The sequence below is a fragment of the Salmo salar genome, chromosome 09 (genome assembly GCF_965601325.2).
Source record: "Salmo salar chromosome 09, fSalSal1, whole genome shotgun sequence".
Classification (NCBI taxonomy): Eukaryota; Metazoa; Chordata; class Actinopteri; order Salmoniformes; family Salmonidae; genus Salmo; species Salmo salar.
The window spans coordinates 130,973,437-130,999,765 of NC_138299.1; the positions used below are offsets into that span (position 1 = coordinate 130,973,437).

Below are 26,329 nucleotides of genomic sequence, written 5' to 3' on the forward strand. Positions count from 1 at the left end.
TTTCCTAATAGTACCTGTAGAAATATTTGTAGATATTTTTGGTTCACAAGACAAGGATAAACAGTGTCTATCAGGTGAAACTATCAATCTCTTATTGATGTCTCATAAATCCTTCATTCTTAGATTTGCATCGATTACCAAGACTCTTTGCATTATTGCCACAATTTTACTCTTTTAAGTGTTTAATCCCATAGGCATCCCCATGGAAAAACATTGTTACCTGTGGCTGCAATGGACATTGAGTAGTCTATACAGCAAACTTAATTAATCCCTAGTGTAGTTAAATAATATGAATATATTGAATAACAAATACAACTGACGCAATGTCTCAGCTACCAGTCTTTACTTTACTGTTACAAACACTCCAATCATAGTGTGTGAATCAAACAGAAGGCTTGTTGTGCAGACCCATACAGTGGTAAAACTCCCTGGGATAAGTCATATATATACATCTCCCCACCAGAGACCATGGATCAATCCCTGTGTCCACTTATCTCCCTCTTTCTCCCACTTGCCTGTCTCCCCCTCTGATGTCCTTACTGTCTGAATCTAAAAAGTTTTTCAAAAAACACCTAAAACAACAAAAACAGGATTTAAGTCTAAAAAAGGATGTAAGTCCAGATCACCAGGTATCTTTCTCCAGACTGCCGTGGTGTAGACATAGGCATACGGTATGGTCTGTTTCAGTGGGCTATTCCACATAAACTACTGTCACATCACTGTTCTTTTATACCTTTTAAATAAATAAATAACAGTATACAGCAGTTTGTTTACTCAAACTCTAATGACACCCAGAATAAAAGTGTCATGGTGTGGCTCAGCCTCCTGTGGGTGGTTAGGTTAGTGCTCAGGCAATAAGTGCATAAGTGGCTGCTAAACGTTCTCTCTGCCGTCATGACAAAAAATGTAAAGAATTGCAGAAAATGTGCTTTTAAACTGTAATATTTTCTCTAGGCCCCATGACAAAATGTGTAGAATTGCAGAATATTACATTTAAAGCTGAGCATTTCTCTCCACCACCAAATCCCCCCAAAAAGGCTAGAATCCCCCCCCCCCCCCCCCCTGAATCGGTGGCATGCACAATGCAATCACGGTCGATCCCCATTTTCATTAGATCTGTTCATGTTCAAGTTTGTTTAGTATATACACATGATGTACGTGGAGTACACTGTACAACGAAATGCTTACTTGCAGGTTTACCTCTCGACAATGCAACAACAATAGGAAAGTAGTTATTAACTGAATAAAAGAGTCCAAAAAAATAAATGCTCAATTTAAAAAGTTGGTTTTTCACTTTGCTAAAATATCTACAAAAAGTCACTCAATTTAAATAAAGTAGGATATTTACACATGTGTACAGGAATTGTGCAAATAGACAATGTGCAGTATTATAAATACAGTAGGAGTACAGTAGCAGCAGTCATGCAGTCATGGAGAGTGTGTGTGTGTGTGTGTGTGTGTGTGTGTGTGTGTGTGTGTGTGTGTGTGGTGTGTGTGTGTGTGTGTGTTCGAGCCTTTGTATGAGTGAGTGAGTGTGTGTGTGTGTGTGTGTGTTAAGGTACAGGGAGTCAGTGGAAAAAACTGTTGTTGTGCCAGGGATCAGTCCCGGTTCAAGAGTTCAGTAGTCTGATGGCTTGTGGGTAAAAACTGTCTATGAGCCTGGAGGTCCGGTACCCGCTGAAGGGCTTTGAGGTCGTAAACGGAGCAATTTCCATAACAGGCCGGGATGCAGCGGGTCAGGACGCTCTCGATGGTGCTGCAATAGAATTTGGAGAGGACCCGAGGGGGAATGCCTAAATTCTTCAGCCACCTGAGAAAGTAGAGGTGCTGTTGCATCTTCTTGACCAGGGCGGTGGTGTTGTCGGTCCATGTGAGGTTCTCAGTGATGTGGACGCTGAGGAACCTGAAGCTGCTGACTTTTTCCACCGCAGTCCTGTCGATGTGGATCAGGGTGTGTCCTCCCTAAAGTCGACAATCAAATCAATTAGTTTTCCTGACGTTGAAGGAGAGGTTGTTGTTTTGGTACCACACTGCCAGAACTCTGACATCCTCCCTTTAGGCTGACTCATCATTGTCATTGATCGGGCCTTCTACTCAGGCTGGTCACTAGAAACAGACCTTGATTTTGGACATTTGAACCGAGGACGTCGATATATGCCTTCCTCGGGGCACACCAACAAAACAATGGTACAACACTGGGCTTGAACTCACAAAGCCCAGAACCAGAGCATTCTGGTAAGACCACTATGCCACAGCAGTTCACAATTCCCTAGCAAGCAGGGAGATTACAAGATGACTAAATGGAAATGGCCATTTTTATTTAATGCTTTCCCCAAACCATAGTTTTAACCTTAACCACTGTGAATGAATACCTAAACTTAACCCTTTGCGTTGTTTCTGTTTTAATCATGTAACCACACGGAATTAACCCTGTAACCACGTCTATTTTTTACTCATTAATTACACATTCATCCAATTACTGCATATTCCGAAGTGAAACTATGAGATCTGGTTGTACAGGGTTGTCGTCAGCAAACTTGATGATGGAGCTGGTGTTGTGCTCCGCCATGCATTCATGGGCGAACAAGGACTACAGCAGTGGGCTGAAGACACATCCCTGGAGGTCCCGTATTGAGAGTCAGAGTGAACGAGGTGTTGTTGCCAATCCTCACAAACTGTGGGAAGTCCAGGATCCAGTTGCAGAGGGTGGTTTTGAGACCCAGGGCCCTAAGCTTTGTGACAAGCTTGGAGGGAACAATGGCGTTGAAAGCTGAACGAGCGTCTGATAAATGATTAAAATGTAATCTAATGTAATTATAGTCAATGAACAGCATTCTTACATAGGTGTTCCACTTCTCCAGGTGTGATAAGGCCAGGTGCTTGTAGTGTCATACCCAAGAAGACTTCATGCTCTAATCGCTGCCAAAGGTGCTTCAATTTATGAAAATGTGATATGATAAATAAAATCTGAAATATTTTATAAATGTGCTAAAATTTCCCCAAAACTTTTTTTGCTTTGTCAATATGGGTTATTATGTGTAGATTGATGAGGGAGAAAAAACAATTTTATCAATTTTAGAATAAAGCTGTAACAAAACAACATTTCAAAAAAGTGAAGGGGTCTGAATACTTTCCGAATGCACTGCACATCCTGACAATAGCAAAGCTCATTGCTTGTAAGCCTCACTAAAAGTGGCAGTAAAAAAGCAGAATCTTGACCCAGAAATTATAAAAAACTATCGGCCTATATCGAATCTTCCATTCCTCTCAAAAATGTTAGAAAAAGCTGTTGCACAGCAACTCACTGCCTTCCTGAAGACAAACAATGTATACGAAACGCTTCAGTCTGGTTTTAGACCCCATCATAGCACTGAGACTGCACTTGTGAAGGTGGTAAATGACCTTTTAATGACGTCAGACCGAGGCTCTGCATCTGTCCTCGTGCTCCTAGATCTTAGTGCCGCTTTTGATACCATCGATCACCACATTCTTTTGGAGAGATTGGAAACCCAAATTGGTCTACATGGACAAGTTCTGGCCTGGTTTAGATCTTATCTGTCGGAAAGATATCAGTTTGTCTCTGTGAATGGTTTGTCCTCTGACAAATCAATTGTAAATTTCGGTGTTCCTCAAGGTTCCGTTTTAGGACCACTATTGTTTTCAGTATATATTTTACCTCTTGGGGATGTCATTCGAAAACATAATGATAAATTTCACTGCTATGCGGACGACACACAGCTGTACATTTCAATGAAAGATGGTGAAGCCCCAAAATTGCCCTCGCTAGAAGCCTGTGTTTCAGACATAAAGAAGTGGATGGCTGCAAACTTTCTACTTTTAAACTCGGACAAAACAGAGATGCTTGTTCTAGGTCCCAAGAAACAAAGAGATCTTCTGTTGAATCTGACAATTAATCTGGATGGTTGTACAGTCGTCTCAAATAAAACTGTGAAGGACCTCGGCGTTACTCTGGACCCTGATCTCTCTTTTGAAGAACATATCAAGACTGTTTCAAGGACAGCTTTTTTCCATCTACGTAACATTGCAAAATCAGAAACTTTCTGTCCAAAAATGACGCAGAAAAATTAATCCATGCTTTTGTTACTTCTAGGCTGGACTACTGCAATGCTCTACTTTCCGGCTACCCGGATAAAGCACTAAACAAACTTCAGTTAGTGCTAAATAGGGCTGCTAGAATCCTGACTAGAACCAAAAAATTTGATCATATTACTCCAGTGCTAGCCTCCCTACACTGGCTTCCTGTTAAGGCAAGGGCTGATTTCAAGGTTTTACTGCTAACCTACAAAGCATTACATGGGCTTGCTCCTACCTATCTTTCCGATTTGGTCCTGCCGTACATACCTACACGTACGCTACGGTCACAAGACGCAGGCCTCCTAATTGTCCCTAGAATTTCTAAGCAAACGGCTGGAGGTAGGGCTTTCTCCTATAGAGCTCCATTTTTATGGAATGGTCTGCCTACCAATGTGAGAGACGCAGACTCAGTCTCAACCTTTAAGTCTTTACTGAAGACTTATCTCTTCAGTAGGTCCTATGATTAAGTATAGTCTGGCCCAGGAGTGTGAAGGTGAACGGAAAGGCTGGAGCAACGAACCGCCCTTGCTGTCTCTGCCTTGCCGGTTCCCCTCTTTCCACTGGGATTCTCTGCCTCTAACCCTTTTGCAGGGGCTGAGTCACTGGCTTACTGGTGTTCTTCCATGCCGTCCATGGGAGGGGTGCGTCACTTGAGTGTGTTGAGTCACTGACGTGGTCTTGATGTCTGGGTTGGCGCCCCCCCTTGGGTTGTGCCATGGCGGAGATCGTTGTGGGCTATACTCGGCCTTGTCTTAGGACGGTAAGTTGGTGGTTGGAGACATCCCTCTAGTGGTGTGGGGGCTGTGCTTTGGCAAAGTGGGTGGGGTTATATCCTGCCTGTTTGGCCCTGTCCGGGGGTATCATCGGATGGGGCCACAGTGTCTTCTGATCCCTCCTGTCTCAGCCTCCAGTATTTATGCTGCAGTAGTTTATGTGTCGGGGGGCTAGGGTCAGTCTGTTACATCTGGAGTGTTTCTCTTGTCTTATCCGGTGTCCTGTGTGAATTTAAATATGCTCTCTCTAATTCTCTCTTTCTCTCTTTCTGTCTTTCTCTCGGAGGACCTGAGCCCTAGGACCATGCCTCAGGACTACCTGGTATGATGACTCCTTGCTGTCCCCAGTCCACCTGGCCGTGCTGCTGCTCCAGTTTCAACTGTTCTGCCTGCGGCTATGGAACCCTGACCTGTTCACCGGACGTGCTTGTTGCACCCTCGACAACTACTATGATTATTATTATTTGACCATGCTGGTCATTTATGAACATTTTAACATCTTGACCATGTTCTGTTATAATATCCACCCTGCACAGCGAGAAGAGGACTGGCCACCCCTCATAGCCTGGTTCCTCTCTAGATTTCTTCCTAGGTTTTTGGCCTTTCTAGGGAGTTTTTCCTAGGGAGTTTTTCCTAGCCACCGTGCTTCTTTCACATGCATTGCTTGCTGTTTGGGGTTTTAGGCTGGGTTTCTGTACAGCACTTTGAGATATCAGCTGATGTACGAAGGGCTATATAAATACATTTGATTTGATTTGATTTGAGAGATGGGTTGCCAGGCTGGCACCGTACGAGTTTGACATCAAGTACATCGCTGGTCCCAAAAATGTCGTTGCAGATGCCCTGAGCAGAGAGCACTTCATACGACCCAGTGCACTCCACCGCCTGACGAGGTTTCCGTACGAGACATTACTAGCCGAAGCTAATGCTGTGCGCACAGACCGAGTGCAAGATGTGTTTCGCTGGTCCACTCATCCCTTTGACAAAGCCTCTAACACCAATGAGTTAGTCATTAGCTGCCAGTCTGCTGTTGCCACCCCATCTGGTGCTTTATAAAGACAGGTAGTTGCTGCTGTTCTTCACTCAAACAGGCGCTGGGTGGGGATGTGTGTTCCCATGCACTGCTGTTGCCACAGCTTCCACAGGCTGTGATACGATCAGAGCAATCCGATGTCGATGTCCTGCCACAAGACTAACTGATGAGTAAGCAGCGTGACGATGACGTGATGAACAGAGTGATCTTCTTTCTGGAGCGGGGACGAAGACCGTCACGGAGAGAGCGTCCTCACGTGTTTGTCGAGATTCTGCGTCTTCTCAGAAGTTGGGACAAGTTGACCAAAAAGATGGGTGTATTGTATCGCGTTTCAAAAAACATGGTTACAAAGAGGAAAACATACCTGTATGTGGTCCCAGTCGCCATGAGAGACATAGTGTTAAAGCGTGTTCATGATGAAGCTGGCCACCAGGGACAACAGAGGACGATGTACCTGACAAGACATGGTCTGGAGAGGGATGTCAAGGAGTATGTGTGGTGCTGCAGGAGATGCGTCATGAAGAAGACTCCTGATCCGGTGGCCAAAGCTCCACTGGAGAGTATAATCACAACTGAGCCTCTCAAACTATTGTGCATAGACTTTTGGTTTGCAGAAGATTCCACAAACAAGTCCCTGGATGTGCTCGTTGTTACTGACCACTTCACCAAATTGGCTCATGTCTTCTTGTGTCCAAACCAGTCTGCTAAGTCTGTGGCTCATCAGTTGTGTAACAACTACTTCTGTGTCTACAGGTTACCTCGTCGTATACACTCAGATCAGGGAGACAACTTGGAGAATACTCTAATCGCCGAGCTATTGAGTGTTGCAGGCGTACAGAAGTCCCACACCACGCCATACCATCTGATGGGCAATGGGTCCTGTGAAATGATGAATAGGACGTTGGGAAACATAACCTGGGCTCTGCCGGCGAGAGAAAGGCACAGATGGCCTCAGGCTCTGAAGTCTGTCACATTTGCATTAGAGATCCACCGATATGACATTTTTGGCTTATACCGATATCCGATATTTTCCTTGCCAAAAAAAAAAGATACCAATAACCAATATTTAAAATTTTTGCAGCCTTTTATGCATTCTAGTACAGTTAAATAGTTAACACACACACACTCAAACACATGGACGCAGAGGTTTAAGGCACTGCATCTCAGTGCAAGAGGCGTCACTACAGTCCCTGGTTGGAATCCAGGCTGTATCTCATCCGGCCGTGATTGGGTCCCATAGGGCGGCGCACAATTGAACCAGCGTTGTCCGGGTTTGGCCGGAGTAGGCTGTCATTGTAAATAAGAATTTGTTCTTAACTGACTTGCCTCGTTAAATAAAGGTTACACACACCACACCACACTGACCAAAAAGTTTTTTTGTTTGCATTTACGTATGTCCCCATTACCAGTAAAACAATCAAACCTATTTCTTCCACTTTCTTGCTGTGCTGTTTCGTTGTTCATTTGTTCAGTCATTTCATTCTCAACCAGGATCTCATCATACATGTCAAGCAGAGAAGTTTCAGCTCTGTCTGTCCGTGGCCTCTCTTCCTCTGTGCACACTGTCACTGTGTCCGTTTCCATCTTGTCCAGCTGTGTATGCAAAATTTCACGTAAACCCTGTTTCTTGTCTGCATCGAACTAGCGGTCCTTGTACCTAGCATCAAGCATGGTGGCGACACAGTAAAGAGGCTCAGAGAGGATGCCACCGAATCGAGTACTTTTGTAAGTTTTAACCCCACGTTCTGTGTCGGCAGTTTTGTTGAGCAGGTGTTTCAATGCCATGACAAAGGGTATCACGTCTGCTGCAGACGCAGTTGATGAGCTTATTTCTCAAGTCAGTTGTTCGAACGGCGCTAGGAGTGTGTTCATGTTTCCAAGTTTAAAACATGTTTTGAAATGGCAGCAGCGGTATGAAAACCAGAACATTCTTGAGCATGCAATACGGCTTTCCCTAATACAAAATCCTTGTCGACCCACTGTACTGTCAGACTCATAATGCTCATGGGGCTGACATCGCTGGTCCAAATGACAGTCATGAAGCTAATAGCAGTGACGCCCATAGCAAGTAGCTCATGGATGCGAGTTTCAACAATACTGTGTAGCTCCGGTACGGCAACATCTGAAAAATAGTTTGTATCGGGGCTCGACCAGTCGGTGAAAGCCAACATCATCCACAACAGAGAACGGTTGATTGGCAAGGTCAATGAATTCCATTAACTTGGCGTGAATGGATTTCTCCTTTGAGTTGTCTCGCTGAAATGTTCTTACTCTTTCAAATGACTGCTCAACTTAAACTTGTTTAGTTGTTGGAAGTGTGCACTTAATATTTTTCTGCTTTTGTTCTGTGTAGCGCTGTATTTTTTTGTGGTGTCATTACATCATCTACCTACGTTACATAGGTATGCCCGTCAGTACACATTGGTGTTAAACTAGATATCAGGCCGATGCCGATGTTGGCATTTTTAGTTAATATCGGCCGATTCCGATATGCTCACCGATATATTGTCCCTAATTTGCATACAACTGTAGAATCTATGAGACCACAGGCTTTGCCGATTTCCTGCAGTGGATGATAATAATGATGCTGAGTAAATAACAAATGTGTAGGTGTTGGAGCTGCCCTCTGAAGGAACAGGTGACATGAGCCTGGAGGATGATATGTGATCCTGGGATGCTCAGGACATTTCACATCTTGATTCTGTTCAAGCTGTATCGCAGCCGAGGTACTGCCTCAACCAGAGTCCTCGAGACTCTGGCTCAGAACTTAACAGTGTAGTGAGTGAGCACACTGACCAGTCTCCTTATGACCATCCCCATACTGACCATTCCTTACCTGGCTAGTTACAGTGCCTTGCGAAAGTATTCGGCCCCCTTGAACTTTTCGACCTTTTGCCACATTTCAGGCTTCAAACATAAAGATATAAAACTGTAATTTTTTTGTGAAGAATCAACAACAAGTGGAACACAATTATGAAGTGGAACGAAATTTATTGGATATTTCAAACTTTTTTAACAAATAAAAAACTGAAATTGTCCGTGCAAAATTATTCAGCCCCTTTACTTTCAGTGCAGCAAACTCTCTCCAGAAGTTCAGTGAGGATCTCTGAATGATCCAATGTTGACCTAAATGACTAATGATGATAAATAGAATCCACCTGTGTGTAATCAAGTCTCCGTATAAATGCACCTGCTCTGTGATAGTCTCAGAGGTCCGTTTAAAGCGCAGAGAGCATCATGAAGAACAAGGAACACACCAGGCAGGTCCGAGATACTGTTGTGGAGAAGTTTAAAGCCGGATTTGGATACAAAAAGATTTCCCAAGCTTTAAACATCCCAAGGAGCACTGTGCAAGCGATAATATTGAAATGGAAGGAGTATCAGACCACTGCAAATCTACGAAGACCCGGCCGTCCCTCTAAACTTTCAGCTCATACAAGGAGAAGACTGATCAGAGATGCAGCCAAGAGGCCCATGATCACTCTGGATGAACTGCAGAGATCTACAGCTGAGGTGGGAGACTCTGTCCATAGGACAACAACCAGTCGTATACTGCACAAATCTGGCCTTTATGGAAGAGTGGCAAGAAGAAAACCATTTCTTAAAGATATCCATAAAAAGTGTTGTTTAAAGTTTGCCACTAGCCACCTGTGAGACACACCAAACATGTGGAAGAAGGTGCTCTGGTCAGATGAAACCAAAATCGAACTTTTTGGCAACAATGCAAAACGTTATGTTTGGCGTAAAAGCAACACAGCTCATCACCCTGAACACACCATCCCCACTGTCAAACATGGTGGTGGCAGCATCATGGTTTGGGCCTGCTTTTCTTCAGCAGGGGCAGGGAAGATGGTTAAAATTGATGGGAAGATGGAGGGAGCCAAATACAGGACCATTCTGGAAGAAAACCTGATGGAATCTGCAAAAGACCTGAGACTGGGACGGAGATTTGTCTTCCAACAAGACAATGATCCAAAACATAAAGCAAAATCTATAATGGAATGGTTCACAAATAAACATATCCAGGTGTTAGAATGGCCAAGTCAAAGTCCAGACCTGAATCCAATCGAGAATCTGTGGAAAGAACTGAAAACTGCTGTTCACAAACGCTCTCCATCCAACCTCACTGAGCTCGAGCTGTTTTGCAAGGAGGAATGGGCAAAGATTTCAGTCTCTCAATGTGCAAAACTGATAGAGACATACCCCAAGTGACTTACAGCTGTAATCGCAGCAAAAGGTGGCGCTACAAAGTATTAACTTAAGGGGGCTGAATAATTTTGCACACTCAATTTTTCAGTTTTGTATTTGTTAAAAAAGTTTGAAATATCCAATAAATTTCATTCCACGTCATGATTGTGTCCCACTTGTTGTTGATTCTTCACAAAAAATTACAGTTTTATATCTTTATGTTTGAAGCCTGAAATGTGGCAAAAGGTCGAAAAGTTCAAGGGGGCCGAATACTTTCGCAAGGCACTGTACACACTGACTGTGTTGACGCACCCACCATCAACACAGCACACGACACTGTCACCCCTTGTGTAGTTAAACCAGTGTTGAGATTTATTGAGATTATGAATCAGCAGAGAGTTAGAGTCTGAAAGGTTTTAATAGCTATGTGGAGGTATCTCTCCACATGAGTATCTCTCCAAAGGTATTTACATATTATATTTGTTGTTGTTTTTTACGTCCCTGTGGACATGGTTCGATGTCACAGGACATGTTGAAGTCCCTTTTTGTGGTTTTCTTTTTATTTGAGGTCCTTTCAAGTCACTGGGTGTTATTAACATGTGACAGGCATGTTTACATATGAGGGCTATGTGGACTGATCAACCTCTTTTCACTCAATTTATCATGGAGAATAGTCTGACGACTGGAATATTTAGTGACAGTTTAAGAAGCAGGGTCTGCACCCTCAATCTCTCATCTCTACCTTTATGTTTTCTCTTCTAAATGTTTTTTTTCTGCATAATTTTGTACATACAGTATGTTGAGTGTTCATGGTATGTTTGCATAGGGCAGTAGTGTATTTTCTGTCTAGTTAGCAAGTGGAATTCAGTAGTGGGGAGTGTAACAGGGTTATTCTTTTTTTCTTTTGTATTAACCCATCCACCACTCCTTGGAGGACACATCTTTATTTATTTTTTTACAGCTTTTTACATATACTTTTTAAATATACATTTTGCATACAGATTTTACATACATGGTACTTTTATATAAAGCAATCACATAATACATTACTGAACATAAGCTCCTTAAGCCCGCCACTCTCAGCCCATCCCACCTATCACCATAGACCACCCTCGTGGTTTCCATGCACCATATATTTTTCAATTGTGCTGTGATGTTTTACATTCATTTTTAACCTTTCTAATCGTATAGTATCCACAGATTGTGAGACAAAGATGTAAACCTGTCACGGTTGTCGTAGGAAGAAGCAGACCAAAGTGCAGCGTGATTATCGGTCCACATATTTTATTGAACTGTGAAACTATGCAATACATACAAAATAAACTGAATGAACAAAGTTAACATACACTTGCTCAAAATCATTCTCCCACAAACCCAGGTGGAAAAAACACCTACTTAAGTATGATCTCCAATTAGAGACAACGATGACCAGCTGCCTCTAATTGGAAATCATCCCACACAAAGCCCAACATAGAAATACAAAACTAGAACATCACAATATAGAAAAACTAAACTAGAAAAAAAAATGTCACGCCCTGACCTACTCTACCATAGAAAATAACAGCTTTCTATGGTCAGGACGTGACAAAACCTTTCCTATAAGTATTATTATATTATTTATTGACTGTCACACCCTGATCTGTTTCACCTGTCTTGTGATTGTCTCTACCCCCTCCAGGTGTCGCTTATTATCCCTGGTGTATATATCCTTGTGTTTCCTGTCTCTCTGTGCCAGTTCGTCTTGTATGTTTTTCAAGTCAACCAGCGTTTTTCCCGTACTCCTGCTTCTATTCTCTTTTGCTAGCCCTCCCGGTTTTTGACCCTTGCCTATTTTCTGGACTCCGTACCCGCCTGCCTGACCATTCTGCCTGCCCTGACCTCGAGCCTGCCTGCCACTCTGTACCTCCTGAACTCTGAACTGGTTTTGACCTTTTTCCGTGCACGACCATTCTCTTGCCTACTCCTTTTTGATTGTTTAATAAATATCAAGACTCAAACCATCTGCCTCCTATGTCTGCATCTGGGTCTTGCCTTGTGCCCTTATATGGACTAACTATTGCTTTCCAAATCACCCAACACTCCTGTTTGTAAAGATCATTTTAAGTAAACGTTGTGATTTTTTTTTCTCTCCCATTCCTGAACCTGTGACCAGACACAAGCTACATAGGGGCAATACCAGAATAAATTATCTAAGCTGTGTTTGAATACTCATACGAACCGCACTAACTGTAATATTTGTGACATGAATTGAGTGTATATATAGTATGCTTATTGGTCATAGTATGGATATAGTTAGTATGCCAAAAGTTCCCAGATGACGTACTAAATTCAGCAAAATATGAAGTATACACGCAGAGGACACTATTTCCATACTTTAGGGCCCATAATGCAATTATTCGGGAAATGGGTGTGGCTTCACATTGTTTTCAAATTTGAAGAAAAGGGCGGAAAATATGCAGCCGAAGTACTTCGAGAGCGGATACAAATTTATCGCTTTAACTAATTATGACAAATGTTGAGCAATGTAATAAAGTAATTAGTTTTCAAATAAGTTACTTTACACGTTATGTTGGCTGACAATTTGTTAGCTACGCTGACCTTACGAACCACATAGAATATTATTACAGCAGTATGAACCGGTATGTTAGCTAGCTACCTAATGTTAGTTGGCTACTTATACATCAAACTTGCCAGAACATTAACTATAGGCTAACTACTCAATGTTTATTGACTTGATTATTCTTGTCATGCTTAGCTAAATGGTATAGTTGTTGTGCGTTCTCAATGGACATTCGGGTGCTTTCGTAAATTCGCTCTGGCTATCTACTCCGATGTCAGAGCACTCTCGTTTGAGTGTACCAGAGCACAGAATAATGAATTTACCCCATTGAATATGGCCGGTGTCAGTAAACGTCGGCCAAAAAGTGTAATTAAATTGTTGCCAGCAGCACAGTTACAGTCAACAACTATCTGGATAACATAACTGCCTAACCAGCTCTGCTAGGGCGAGTAAAATGGTCAGAGTGGTCTCATTTGTGTCTAGTAGCTAGCAAGCTAGCCAACGTTAGCTTGGGTGCTTGACTGCCGTTGTAAGGTCAGAACTCTCAAATCAACCCTACTCTTCGGCCCAACCGTCCGAGAGCAAAACGCTATGAATTTACGAGCACACTCTGGCACTCCAGATTGAATTTAAGAACAACTAGTAATTTGTTATGCTAACTAGCTAGCAAATTGGTTGCATAGCAACATCAACTTCCCGTAGACAGGTGAAGAGCTAGTACGCTCAATGGAAAGGATACTGTTCATTTACAATATACAAAATTAACTGATAGTATATAGTATGTGGTATATGTTCATTAAGTATGTAGTATACAGTATGTTAGTATGAAATTCGAACACAGCTGTAGTGATTCTGTCTCTTCATAACTAAATCTACAGAGCTGATTATCTACAGGTATCAGATATGAAGGTAAGACCCAGATGCAGACCACGTCAGATAACCAATAGTTTAATAATCCCAAAGGGGCAGGCAAATAGACAGGTCAAGGTAGGCAGGGGTAAATAGTCCAGAGAAGTGAGGGAAATGTACAGGACGGCAGGCAGGCTCAGACAGAGGTCGGTAATTCAAAGGTTGGGCAAAGGTACAGGATGGCAGGCAGGGTCAAGGGCAGGCAGAGTGGTCAGGCAGGTGGGCTCAGAGACAGGACAGGCAAGGGTCAAAACCAGGAGGACAAGATAAATAGAGACTGGGGAAGAGCAGGCGCTGAGACAAAATGCTGGTAGGCTTGAACAAACAAGACAAACTGGCACAGACAGACAGAAAACACACTTATAAATACACAGGGGATAATGGGGAAGATGGGCGACACCTGGAGGGGGGTGGAGACAATCACAAAGACAGGTGAAACAGATCAGGGTGTGACAACAGGGTTATTATTGGTGATTCCCCTAGCCACTCTATTGTAAGCCAATGGGTTTATTGGTTTTCATTTTTAGCTTGCCTTCAAGCAATGGAATCTTACTGGCGTAGCATGCTTACGAGGGGCGGTGTGTGAGTTAGAATCGTCCCAGTCAACAAGGGCCAAACCAGCGATAAGTTAACTGCTGCAAAGCACTGTACATCAAAAACGCAGATCGGAAAGTATAAGTTATATCAATTTGTTTATAAACATTTCTGGAATATTGTACATGAGATGTGATGTTTTATTTGTGAATATTTGTGGTACATTTGTTGAATATAATTTCAGTAAATGCTAGCTGGTTCTTCACGGTGTCTGGGGGTGTTTTATGTATTTTGTACAGCGCGGGTGCAGAAAGTAGAATTATCTATGGAGGCTGCATTGTATGACGTACTATTCATGCTGTTTTTCTATCAGATAATAAATCTGTGACTGGTGCTACATGCTGGAGTCCTTGTCAATGATTGATTGTTTACAATGCAAGAAGAGCACTGTTACACTTGAATATAGATAATATCCCCATAATCTAAAATAGACATAATGGCCAATTTCCTTCCTATTAACAAAAGTCAGACATGCTTTGTTTCTGTAAAATAACTTCAACTTCTTCACCAGCTCAGTGACATGTTTTTTAAATGACAGTTTGTCATCAAGCCAGATGCCAAGATATGTGTAGGAAGGAAGGAACTCAATTTCTCAATTTCTCTACCATTAGTAATAATAAAAACATTGCATTTTGCTGTGTTTGCATTTAGCACAAACTTTAGATCCAATAGTGACTTCTGTATAGTAGGCTATTTTTCATCCTGTTATCCCAATAGAAAAAATCATAACACTACATAATAAGAGAGGGAAGGTAAGGCAAAGCTACAATCAATGGTTGGCTAGTCAATATGTCATCCAAAGCTATACATAGCCTACTTGTTGTCATTGCTAAAACAACAATTCATACCATCATAAGACAGTAAAAATACGTCATCCTTTTTTTCAGAATATGAGTATTGAATATACAGTATGTTCAACTTGGATAAAAATACAAATGTAGTGTTTAAATTAAATGGAAATTCAGAATTTGATATTTCTGTTCAGTATTTCTTGTTTATGGGATTTATATCACTCCGGATGTGTAGCCTACATTCAACCATACTTTCTAGTTAAATGAATATTATTGTTATTGCACCAATAAAACAATGAATTGCCTTCCAAAGCGGTCGTGAATATACATTTATTTTGAGAGATGCAGTGAGGAAGAGGCCTGGCTATAAGCACATAGATGCGTTATCACAACTCAATAACATTTAAAAAAAACTATTTTTACAGAACTGTAAGCACAAGAATTATTGACATACATTTTTTTTTTTTTTACTGTGCTAACAATAAACCACCCCGTGGGGAAAATATATATTTAAGAGTAACTGCATAAGGAATAATATATTTTTGCTACCAATTGCACCCTATTCCCTTAATAGTGCACTACTTTGGCTCTGGTCAAAAGTAGTGCACTCTAAAGGAAATATGGTGTCATTTGGGACGTGTTCAGGCATTTTCCTGCTCAGGAAGTGTGCTACAATTACATTATTCTTGGAATATTTGTAAATCACTTTTCCAGAAGAGGGCAGTAGATACCAAGAAATGAGGGCCCATTTAACCTTGCAACAGTTTTGGCAGATTTTACCTTCTGATATCAGGAAGTCTCCCTGTTGTGTAAGATCATGTAACTAACGTCTCATATCAAAGATTTTATGTTTATTACACATTTTAAAAACTGCACTTCGAATCTGCTGGAGATTAAGTCCATATATAACAGGGTTTAAGACAGGTGGTAAAACAAGGAATTGTACACCCATTGCGTTACGCATATTTAGTGTAATATTAACATCACTATTCCACCCTTGCAAAATGTCAAACAGGGTCACTGTGATGAAAATAACCATTGTCAATAAATGTGGCACACATGTCTGTGTGAACTTAATCCTTCCCTCAGCTGACTTTACACAAGTCCTTACAATCTGACAGTAAGAAAAGGCAATGAAAAGTATCTGTAAAACATGAAGCACTATTATACAATAGCTCAAAATATGATTGATGGTTATGGGTAAACATGAATGCTTCAATATAGACGGATTGTCACAGAAGATTTTATCAATGCGAGATCCACACAAAGGAATTCTGACAGTTAAAATAACTGTTATGAGTGCTATAAATAAAGGATAACACCAAGACAATAAGAGTAACTTTCTAACAGTTAAAGATGTCACAATGGTATGGTATAGTAATGGTCTGGATATTGCCACATACCTGTCGTAAGACATCACTGTTAGAATCGAAACTTCACACATGATAGATGTGTATATTACATAGGCCTGAGTCAAACATCCACCATAAGATATCACCTGAACATCTGACTGAAGGTCCAATAAGAACTTGGGGTAGAAACCAGTGGTTCCGTACAATCCATTGACACATAGACTACACAGAAAGATATACATGGGCTCATGGAGGCCTTTCTCCTGAATGATTGTTATGATCAGAGTCAGATTCCCAGTGATGATGAGAAGGTATGTGATAAGACACAAGATAAAATAGACTGATTTGTTGTTAAATGTCTCTTGTAAGCCACATAGATAAAAGAATTCAACTTGCGTTGAGTTCTCCATAGCTTTTGTTAATTTTCTTTCTTTGGTCAATACAGCAATTCTTAGTCCTTACAAGGCTTGAGTGTGTATTTATGTGAATGAATGCAAGAGTGCATTTTTGGATTCTGTGTTAGCTCAGACTAAAGAATAGTTTTAAAACACATTCACATCCTCCCTCAAACTCTTACTCTTAAAAATTAAAGATCCCGATTAAATCTGGAAATTAGACATCTGCGTGAAAGAAAGAAATTAGCTTTGGTCCATGAAATGTTTTCTTGCTTGACAGAGGGATACTGCTCCAATACCTTGTCCTGTTAGCCTCTAAATAGATCTTAGTGTATGCTCACATGGGATTGTAGTTTGTGTCAACATGTAACCACTCCATAGAGATGGATCTGTAATGAGTTTATAACAAGTAACTCATTTGGTTATATTTACTCAATCCAAACGTCTGCCAGCAGAATATGATATTTCACTCAAATACTGGAAACTGTAGAAAACCAGAACAGTCCAAGAACAGAACCATTTTTATTTGGTGAATTATAAAGACCGGGTAGCTAAAATGAAATAAAACATTCTCAGTGTCAATACATGATAAACTTGATGCAATGTTTTAAATAATCTCTGGGATACAGAGAAATTATGTGTCACTCGTGTAGAGGGGAGTAGGCAGTCGCAGGTTTAGAACTACTGAATTTATTTAAGCACCATAGATCAAAGCGGGACGAAACCCAAAAGTTGTTGTGCTCAAAATATATCTTCATTAACAAAAAGGCACAAGGCGAACCCAAAGTGCAAAATAAAAAGTACTCAGGAAATAGTAGGAGAGATTCCGCTCAGGAAGACAATTAACATTTACAATGACCGACAAAGACAAACGGTAGAGGGAGTATATACAGTCGTTGCCAAAAGTTTTGAGAATGACAAATATTAATTTTCACAAAGTCTGCTGCCTCAGTTTGTATGATGGCAATTTGCATGTACTCCAGAATGTTATGAAGAGTGATCAGATGAATTGCAATTAATTGCAAAGTCCCTCTTTGCCATGCAAATGAACTGAATCCCCCAAAAAACATTTCCACTGCATTTCAGCCCTGCAACAAAAGGACCAGCTGACATCATGTCAGTGATTCTCTCGTTAACACAGGTGTGAGTGTTGACGAGGACAAGGCTGGAGATCACTCTGTCATGTTGATTGAGTTCAAATAACAGACTGGAAGCTTCAAAAGGAGGGTGGTGCTTGGAATCATTGTTCTTCCTCTGTCAATCATGGTTACCTGCAAGGAAACACGTGCCGTCATCATTGCTTTGCACAAAAAAGGCTTCACAGGCAAGGATATTGCTGCCAGTAAGATTGCACCTAAATCAACCATTTATCGGATCATCAAGAACTTCAAGGAGAGCGGTTCAATTGTTGTGAAGAAGGCTTCAGGGCGCCCAAGAAAGTCCAGCAAGCGCCAGGACCGTCTCCCTAAGTTGATACAGCTGCGGGATCGGGGCACCACCAGTACAGAGCTTGCTCCGGAATGGCAGCAGGCAGGTGTGAGTGCATCTGCATGCACAGTGAGGCGAAGACTTTTGGAAGATGACCTGGTGTCAAGAAGGGCAGCAAAGAAGCCACTTCTCTCCATGAAAAACATCAGGGACAGACTGATATTCTGCAAAAGGTACATGGATTGGATGCTGAGGACTGGGGTAAAGTAATTTTCTCTGATGAATCCCCTTTCCGATTGTTTGGGGCATCCGGAAAAAAGCTTGTCCGGAGAAGACAAGGTGAGCGCTACCATCAGTCCTGTGTCATGCCAACAGTAAAGCATCCTGAGACCATTCATGTGTGGGGTTGCTCCTCAGCCAAGGGAGTGGGCTCACTCACAATTTTGCCTAAGAACACAGCCATTGTAACAGTGTAGGTTCCGTCCCTCTCTTCGCCCCAACCTGGGCTCGAACCAGGGACCCTTGCACACATCAACAACTGCCACCCCATGAAGCATCGTTACCCATCGCGCCACAAAAGCCGCGGAAACCCTACTTCAAGTCTCAGAGCGAGTGACGTCACTGATTGAAATGCTATTAGCGCACACCACCGCTAACTAACTAGCCATTTCACATCCGTTACACCATGAATAAAGAATGGTACCAACACATCCTCCGAGAGAAACTTCTCCCAACCTTCCAGGAACAGTTTGGTGACTAACAATGCCTTTTCGAGCATTATGGAGCACCTTGCCATAAGGCAAAATTGATAACTAAGTGGCTCGGGAACAAAACATCGATATTTTGGGTCCATGGCCAGGAAACTCCCCAGACCTTAATCCCATTGAGAACTTGTGGTCAATCCCCAAGAGGCGGGTGGACAAACAAAAACCCACAAATTCTGACAAACTCCAAGCATTGAATATGCAAGAATGGGCTGCCATCAGTCAGGATGTGGCCCAGACGTTAATTGGCAGAATGCCAGGGTGGATTGCAGAGGTCTTGAAAAAGAAGGGCCAACACTGCAAATATTGACTCTTTGCATCAACTTCATGTAATTGTCAATAAAAGCCTTTGACACTTATGAAATGCTTGTAATTATACTTCACTATTCCATGGTAATATCTGACAAAAATATCTAAAGACACTGAAGCAGCAAACTTTGTGGAAATTAATATTTGTGTCATTCTAAAAACTTTTGGCCTCAAATGTACAGGTGAAGTCGGTAGTTTACATACACCTTAGCCAAATACATTTAAACTCAGTTTTTCACTATTCCTGAAATTTAATCCTAGTAAAAATGCCCTGCCTTAGGTCAGTTAGGATAACCACTTTATTTTAAAAATGTGAAATGTCAGAATAATAGTAGAGAGAATGATTTATTTCAGCTATTATTTCTTTCATCACTTTCCCAGTGGGTCAGAAGTTTACATACACTCAATTAGTATTTGGTAGCATTGCCTTTAAATTGTTTAACTTGGGTCAAACATTTTGGGTAGCCTTCCACAAGCTTCCCACAATAAGTTGGTGAATTGTGGCCCATTCCTCCTGACAGAGCTGGTGTAACTGAGTCAGGATTGTAGGCCTGCTTCCTTGCACACGCTTTTTCAGTTCTGCCCACACATTTTCTATAGGATTTAGGTCAGAGCTTTGTGATGGCCACTCCAATACCTTGACTTTGTTGTCCTTAAGCCATTTTGCCACAACTTTGGAAGTATGATTGGGGTCAATGTCCATTTGGAAGACCCACAAGTTTTAACTTCCGGACTGATGTCTTGAGATGTTGCTTCAATATATCCACAAAAATGTTCTTCCTCATGATGCCATCTATTATGTGAAGTGCACCAGTCCCTCCTGCAGCAAAACACCCCCACAACATTGCTGCCACCTCCGTGCTTCACGGTTCGGCTTGCAAGCACCCCCTTTTTTCCTCCAAACATAACAATGGTCATTATTGCCAATCAGTTGTATTTTTGTTTCATCAGACTAGAGGACATTTCTTCAAATAGTACGGTCTTTGTCCCCATGTGCAGTTGCAAACTGTAGTCTGTCTTTTTTATGGCGGTTCTGGAAGAGTGGCTTCTTCCTTGCTGAGCAGCCTTTCAGGTTATGTCGATATAGGACTCATTTTACTGTGGATATAATTTTGTACCTGTTTCTTCCAGCATCTTCACAAGGTCCTTTGCTGTTGTTCTGGGATTGATTTGCACTTTTCGCACCAAAGTATGTTAATCTCTAGAAGACAGAACACGTCTCCTTCCTGAGGGGTATGACGGCTGCATGTGCCCATGGTGTTTATACTTGCGTACTATTGTTTGTACAGATGAACGTGGTACCTTCAGGCGTTTGGAAATTGCTCCCAAGGATGAACCAGACTTGTGGAGGTCTACCATTTTGTCCTGATGTCTTGGCTGACTGATTTTCCCATGATGCCAAGCAAAGAGGCACTGAGTTTGAAGGTAGGCCTTGAAATACATCCACAGGTACACCTCCAATTGACTCAAATTATGTCAATTAGCCTGTCAGAAGCTTCTAAAGCCATGATATCATTTTCTGGAATTGTCCAAGCTGTTTAAAGGCACAGTCAACTTAGTGTATGTAAACTTCTGACCCACTGGAATTGTGATACAGTGAATTATAAGTTAAATAATCTGTCTGTAAACAATTGTTGGAAAAATGACTTGTGTCATGCACAAAGTAGATGTCCTGACCAACTTGCCAAAACTATAGTTGTTAACAAGAAATTTGTGGAGTGGTTGAAAAACAAGTTTTAATGACTCCAACCTAAGTGTATGTAAACTTCCGACTTCTTTATGTGGGTGTCGGCTATCGCCGGTTAACGCTTGATCTGATTGAATCTAGGCCTTAATTTCACCCAATTGTTGAAGCACTGACTTTAACATTGATCTTGTGTCTAATCCTCTCACTGATAAACAGACATTTTCATATCTGTTGAGAGTCCTTTAGGTGCCTTTTGGCAAACTCCAAGCGGGCTGTCATGTGCCTTTTACTGAGTAGCCTTTGTCTGGCCGCTCTGCAGAGATGGTTGTCCTTCTGGAAGGTTGTCCCATCTCCACAGAGGAACTCTGGAGCTCTGTGGAGTGACTATCGGGTTCTTGGTCACCTCCCTGACCAAGGCCCTTCTCCCCCGATTGCTCACTTTGGCCGGGTGGCCAGCTCTAGAAAGAGTCTTGGTGGTTCCAAACTTCTTGCATTTAGGAATAATGGAGGCCACTGTGATGTTGGGGACCTTCAATGCTTCAGAAATGTTTTGAGTACCCTTCCCCAGATCTGTGCCTTAACACAATCCTGTCTCAGAGCTTTATGGACAATTCCTTCAACCTCATGGCTTGGTTTTTGCTCTGACATGCACTGTCTACTGTGGGACCTTATATAGACCGGAGCAGTTGTGTAAAGTACTTAAGTAATATTTTTAAGTATTTTTACTTAAGTTGTTTTTGGGGGTATCTATACTTTACATTTTATATTTTTGACAACTTCTGCATTTACTCCACTACATTCCTAAAGAATATAATGTACTTTTTACTCCATATATTTTCCCTGACACCCAAAAGTACTCATTACATTTTGAATGCTTAACAGGACAGGAAAATGGTCCAATACACGCACTTATCAAGAGAACATCCCTGCTCATCCGAATTGCCTCTGATTTGGCAGACTCACTAAACACAAATGCTTCATGTGTAAATTATGTCTGAGTGTTGTGGTGTGCCCTTGACTAACCGTAAATTTAAAAAACAAAAATGGTTTGCCTAATATAAAGAATTTGAAATGATTTATACTTTTACTTTTGATACATAAGTATATTTAAAATGAAATACTTTCAGTATTTTACTCAAGTAGTATTTTACTGGGTGACTTTCACTTTAACTTGAGTCATTTTCTGTTATGGTATCTTTACCTTTACTCAAGTATGACAATTGGGTACTTTTTCCACCACTGGACAGGTGTGTGCCTTTCCAAATCATTTCCAAGTCATCTCCAATGAAGTTGTAGAAACATCTCAAGGATGATCAATGGAAACAGGATGCACCTGTGCTCAATTTTGAGTCTCATAGCAAAGGGTCTGAATACTTTTTTTTTTATACATTTGCAAAAAAATCTAAAAAAGTTTTTTTCCATTATGGGGTATTGTGTGTAGATTGATGAGGGAAAAAATATTTAATCAATTTTAGAATAAGGCTGTAACCTAACAAGGAGTCTGAATACTTTCCAAATGCACTGTATATAAAGTTGGCTATATACAGCTATTTTGAGTTTGTTGGTCAAGGTAACAAGATGACTCCATGAAGCCAAACACCTGAATCTCAGTCATTGACAACAAATAAGAGGGGCAAAGTTATTCCACATGACATCCATGAAAAATAATTCTGATGAAGGCCATTGATTGCTAGAGCATCATTATTTTAATATTTAGATCAAATAAAGCACCAAGATTTTAATTGTGAGCGAGAGTTGCACCTTTTCCTTCCTAATGTCCCTGAAAAATTACAAATGAAAATTGTCAATATAGCTTTATAGATCAACAAGAAAGATATGTTGATACACACAAGCGCATCACCACAATACATTTAGATTAGGGCAGCAACTTTCCGGTTGAACATCTGCATAAGTCTATTCCGAATCTGAGTGAGCTTCATCCCGTATATAATAGGGTTCACCAGAGGAGGCACAACTAGGAACTCCACCGCCATGATATTCCTCAGGGCCAGCAGGCTGGTGTTGCTGCCGTAGCGAGCGTACATCACATCGAAGGTGAGGGATATGGTGAAGTTAGTGAGGGTGATCAGATGAGGCAGACAGGTCTGCATGAATTTCTTTCTCTGCACACGGGAATGCAAAGACGCTTTGATGATGTTCATGTAGGATATCAGGATGAGTATTGTTTGAGAAACATGAGAAAACGTGAGAATGAAGCCGTAGAGGTTGTTCAGAGTGGTGTCAACGCATGAGAGCTTTACGACGGCCCAGTTTGAGCAGTAGAGTTTATCGATGTTGACGCCACAGAGGGGTAACCTAGCTGTTAGTCCCATCCCAATGCTACTTTCTAGCCATGAGAAAAGCCACGTAAGAAGAAGCAGTGTCCACACTTTTCGAGTAGTCATGATAGAGTGGTATTGTAACGGTTTACAGATGGCAACATACCTGTCATATGCCATCACTGTCAAGCTGGTGAATTCACAGAAAGCAAAGGAGTAGATTACCAATATCTGGGTCATGCACCCAGGGTATGTTATCACATGAGAGTCAAATAAAAGGTCATAAAGTATCTTTGGGTAGAAAGCTGAAGCGCCATAGATACCATTAATGCACAGATTACAGAGAAATAAATACATAGGGTCATGCAACATTTTCTCCAGAAAAATGGTAACGATCACTATCAGATTTACAAAAATGGTGAAGAGGTATAGGATGAGAGTTAATGAGAAGTAGATGTGTTTGTTTGTCTGTGTCACATTCAGTCCATGCAGCACAAACACTATCTGCTGGGAGGAGTTGAACTCCATTGTCATTGACAGCAGGTACACATGGCTCGTGTACACAGGACCTGAGAATGTTCAGTTTATCCAAGTTTTGTTGGTTGGTCTATTTAAAAACAATTTGAGGACATTTTAACAGTAACTGCCACCCATACAGCAGTCTCTCAGCCTCTCAACGATGATAGCTCTCCTTCAAACAATGTTGTTGGTATTCAGATGTCAAACAAGTCAACCCAAAACCACCCAGCTTCAGCAGCCACCTACATTACAATGCAGTGAGCACACAGACCAGTATTCAACCCGTTTTATGATCTTCACAGATCTTCACTTAATTTAACTCAAAGTTAGAGAGTAATCCTAAACAATATTAAACTGAATTAGTTAGATGATTAATCGAAAACAAAGTAAGTATTTTCAAAGTCTTCAAAGTAGGTTCTCCTTGAAGATGATCATTCGTATGGTCTGTGTATTTGTATGGTCTCGGTATCTCTCTTCTGAGGGCCAGAGCAGAACACCTCCACCTGAGCAGACCAGATCATACCTAGGTATGACACTTCTCCACTCTCCGCACCACTCCTTTATGGGGCAGTATCTGAGTATCTCAACTGCCATAGCAACTTGTGAGATGTATGGAGTGACAGACAGGTGAACCCCTCAGACACACACTACTCACTCTGGAGGTTACCTTCCTAATGAGACCATGTCTATAGGACTGACTATGAGATGAGGTATGAGATAGAATAGGATTTTGTTTATGTAGCAAGGTAATATTGTTGAAGTTCATATTCACGCTTTCCACAAAATGCAAAGATCTCAGCAAAGTTTAGCTCACTTCTGTGCAATTTTTATATACTGCTCAAAAAAATAAAGGGAACACTTAAACAACACATCCTAGATCTGAATGAAAGAAATAATCTTATTAATTACTTTTTTCTTTACATAGTTGAATGTGCTGACAACAAAATCACACAAAAATAATCAATGGAAATCCAATGTATCAACCCATGGAGGTCTGGATTTGGAGTCACACTCAAAATTAAAGTGGAAAACCAAACTACAGGCTGATCCAACTTTGATGTAATGTCCTTAAAACAAGTCAAAATGAGGCTCAGTAGTGTGTGTGGCCTCCACGTGCCTGTATGACCTCCCTACAACGCCTGGGCATGCTCCTGATGAGGTGGCGGATGGTCTCCTGAGGGATCTCCTCCCAGATCTGGACTAAAGCATCCGCCAACTCCTGGACAGTCTGTGGTGCAATGTGGCGTTGGTGGATGGAGCGAGACATGATGTCCCAGATGTGCTCAATTGAATTCAGGTCTGGGGAACGGGCGGGCCAGTCCATAGCATCAATGCCTTCCTCTTGCAGGAACTGCTGACACACTCCAGCCACATGAGGTCTAGCATTGTCTTGCATTAGGAGGAACCCAGGGCCAACCGCACCAGCATATGGTCTCACAAGGGGTCTGAGGATCTCATCTCGGTACCTAATGGCAGTCAGGCTACCTCTGGCGAGCACATGGAGGGCTGTGCGGCCCCCCAAAGAAATGCCACCCCACACCATGACTGACCCACCGCCAAACCGGTCATGCTGGAGGATGTTGCAGGCAGCAGAACGTTCTCCACGGCGTCTCCAGACTCTGTCACGTCTGTCACGTGCTCAGTGTGAACCTGCTTTCATCTGTGAAGAGCACAGGGCGCCAGTGGCGAATTTGCCAATCTTGGTGTTCTCTGGCAAATGCCAAACGTCCTGCACGGTGTTGGGCTGTAAGCACAACCCCCACCTGTGGACGTCGGGCCCTCATACCACCCTCATGGAGTCTGTTTCTGACCGTTTGAGCAGACACATGCACATTTGTGGCCTGCTGGAGGTCATTTTGCAGGGCTCTGGCAGTGCTTCTCCTGCTCCTCCTTGCACAAAGGCGGAGGTAGCGGTCCTGCTGCTGGGTTGTTGCCCTCCTACGGCCTCCTCCACGTCTCCTGATGTACTGGCCTGTCTCCTGGTAGCGCCTCCATGCTCTGGACACTACGCTGACAGACACAGCAAACCTTCTTGCCACAGCTCGCATTGATGTGCCATCCTGGATGAGCTGCACTACCTGAGCCACTTGTGTGGGTTGTAGACTCCGTCTCATGCTACCACTAGAGTGAAATCACTGCCAGCATTCAAAAGTGACCAAAACATCAGCCAGGAAGCATAGGAACTGAGAAGTGGTCTGTGGTCCCCACCTGCAGAACCACTCCTTTATTGGGGGTGTCTTGCTAATTGCCTATAATTTCCACCTGTTGTCATTTGCACAACAGCATGTGAAATTTATTGTCAATCAGTGTTGCTTCCTAAGTGGACAGTTTGATTTCACAGAAGTGTGATTGACTTGGAGTTACATTGTGTTGTTTAAGTGTTCCCTATAGTGTTCCCTTTGAGCAGTGTATTTTCAAGTGAACGTTGTTCAAGTTCAAGTTATTTTGGGCTACATTTTGAACAGACCTTGTTTAGAGCATGGCCAAATTCCTATTTAGTAATTGGACCACAAGGGTTAATTTCTCTTTGTCTCTAAAGGCTTTCCACAAAATGCACAGATTTCAGCAAAGTTTAGCTCACATCTGTGCACAGATGTGAGCTACTGTTCAGCTCCAGGAAGTGAATCAGAGAAGGGCTAGACTTTAGTAGTAG

General features: G+C 41.9%; 2 protein-coding genes across 2 annotated transcripts; both read right to left on the bottom strand.

Moving 5' to 3' along the window:
• Positions 1-15,266: 15,266 nt before the first annotated feature.
• Positions 15,267-16,820, bottom strand: LOC106612761 (olfactory receptor 1D2). Its single transcript, XM_014214238.3, has one exon. The coding sequence runs from the start codon at positions 16,703-16,705 to the stop codon at positions 15,767-15,769; it is 939 nt and encodes a 312-aa protein (XP_014069713.1). The 5' UTR covers positions 16,706-16,820; the 3' UTR covers positions 15,267-15,766.
• A 5,857-nt stretch (positions 16,821-22,677) lies between these two features.
• LOC106612760 (olfactory receptor 10G2-like) lies at positions 22,678-23,343 on the bottom strand. Its single transcript, XM_014214236.3, has one exon. The coding sequence runs from the start codon at positions 23,335-23,337 to the stop codon at positions 22,750-22,752; it is 588 nt and encodes a 195-aa protein (XP_014069711.3). The 5' UTR covers positions 23,338-23,343; the 3' UTR covers positions 22,678-22,749.
• Between the last annotated feature and the right edge of the window lie 2,986 nt (positions 23,344-26,329).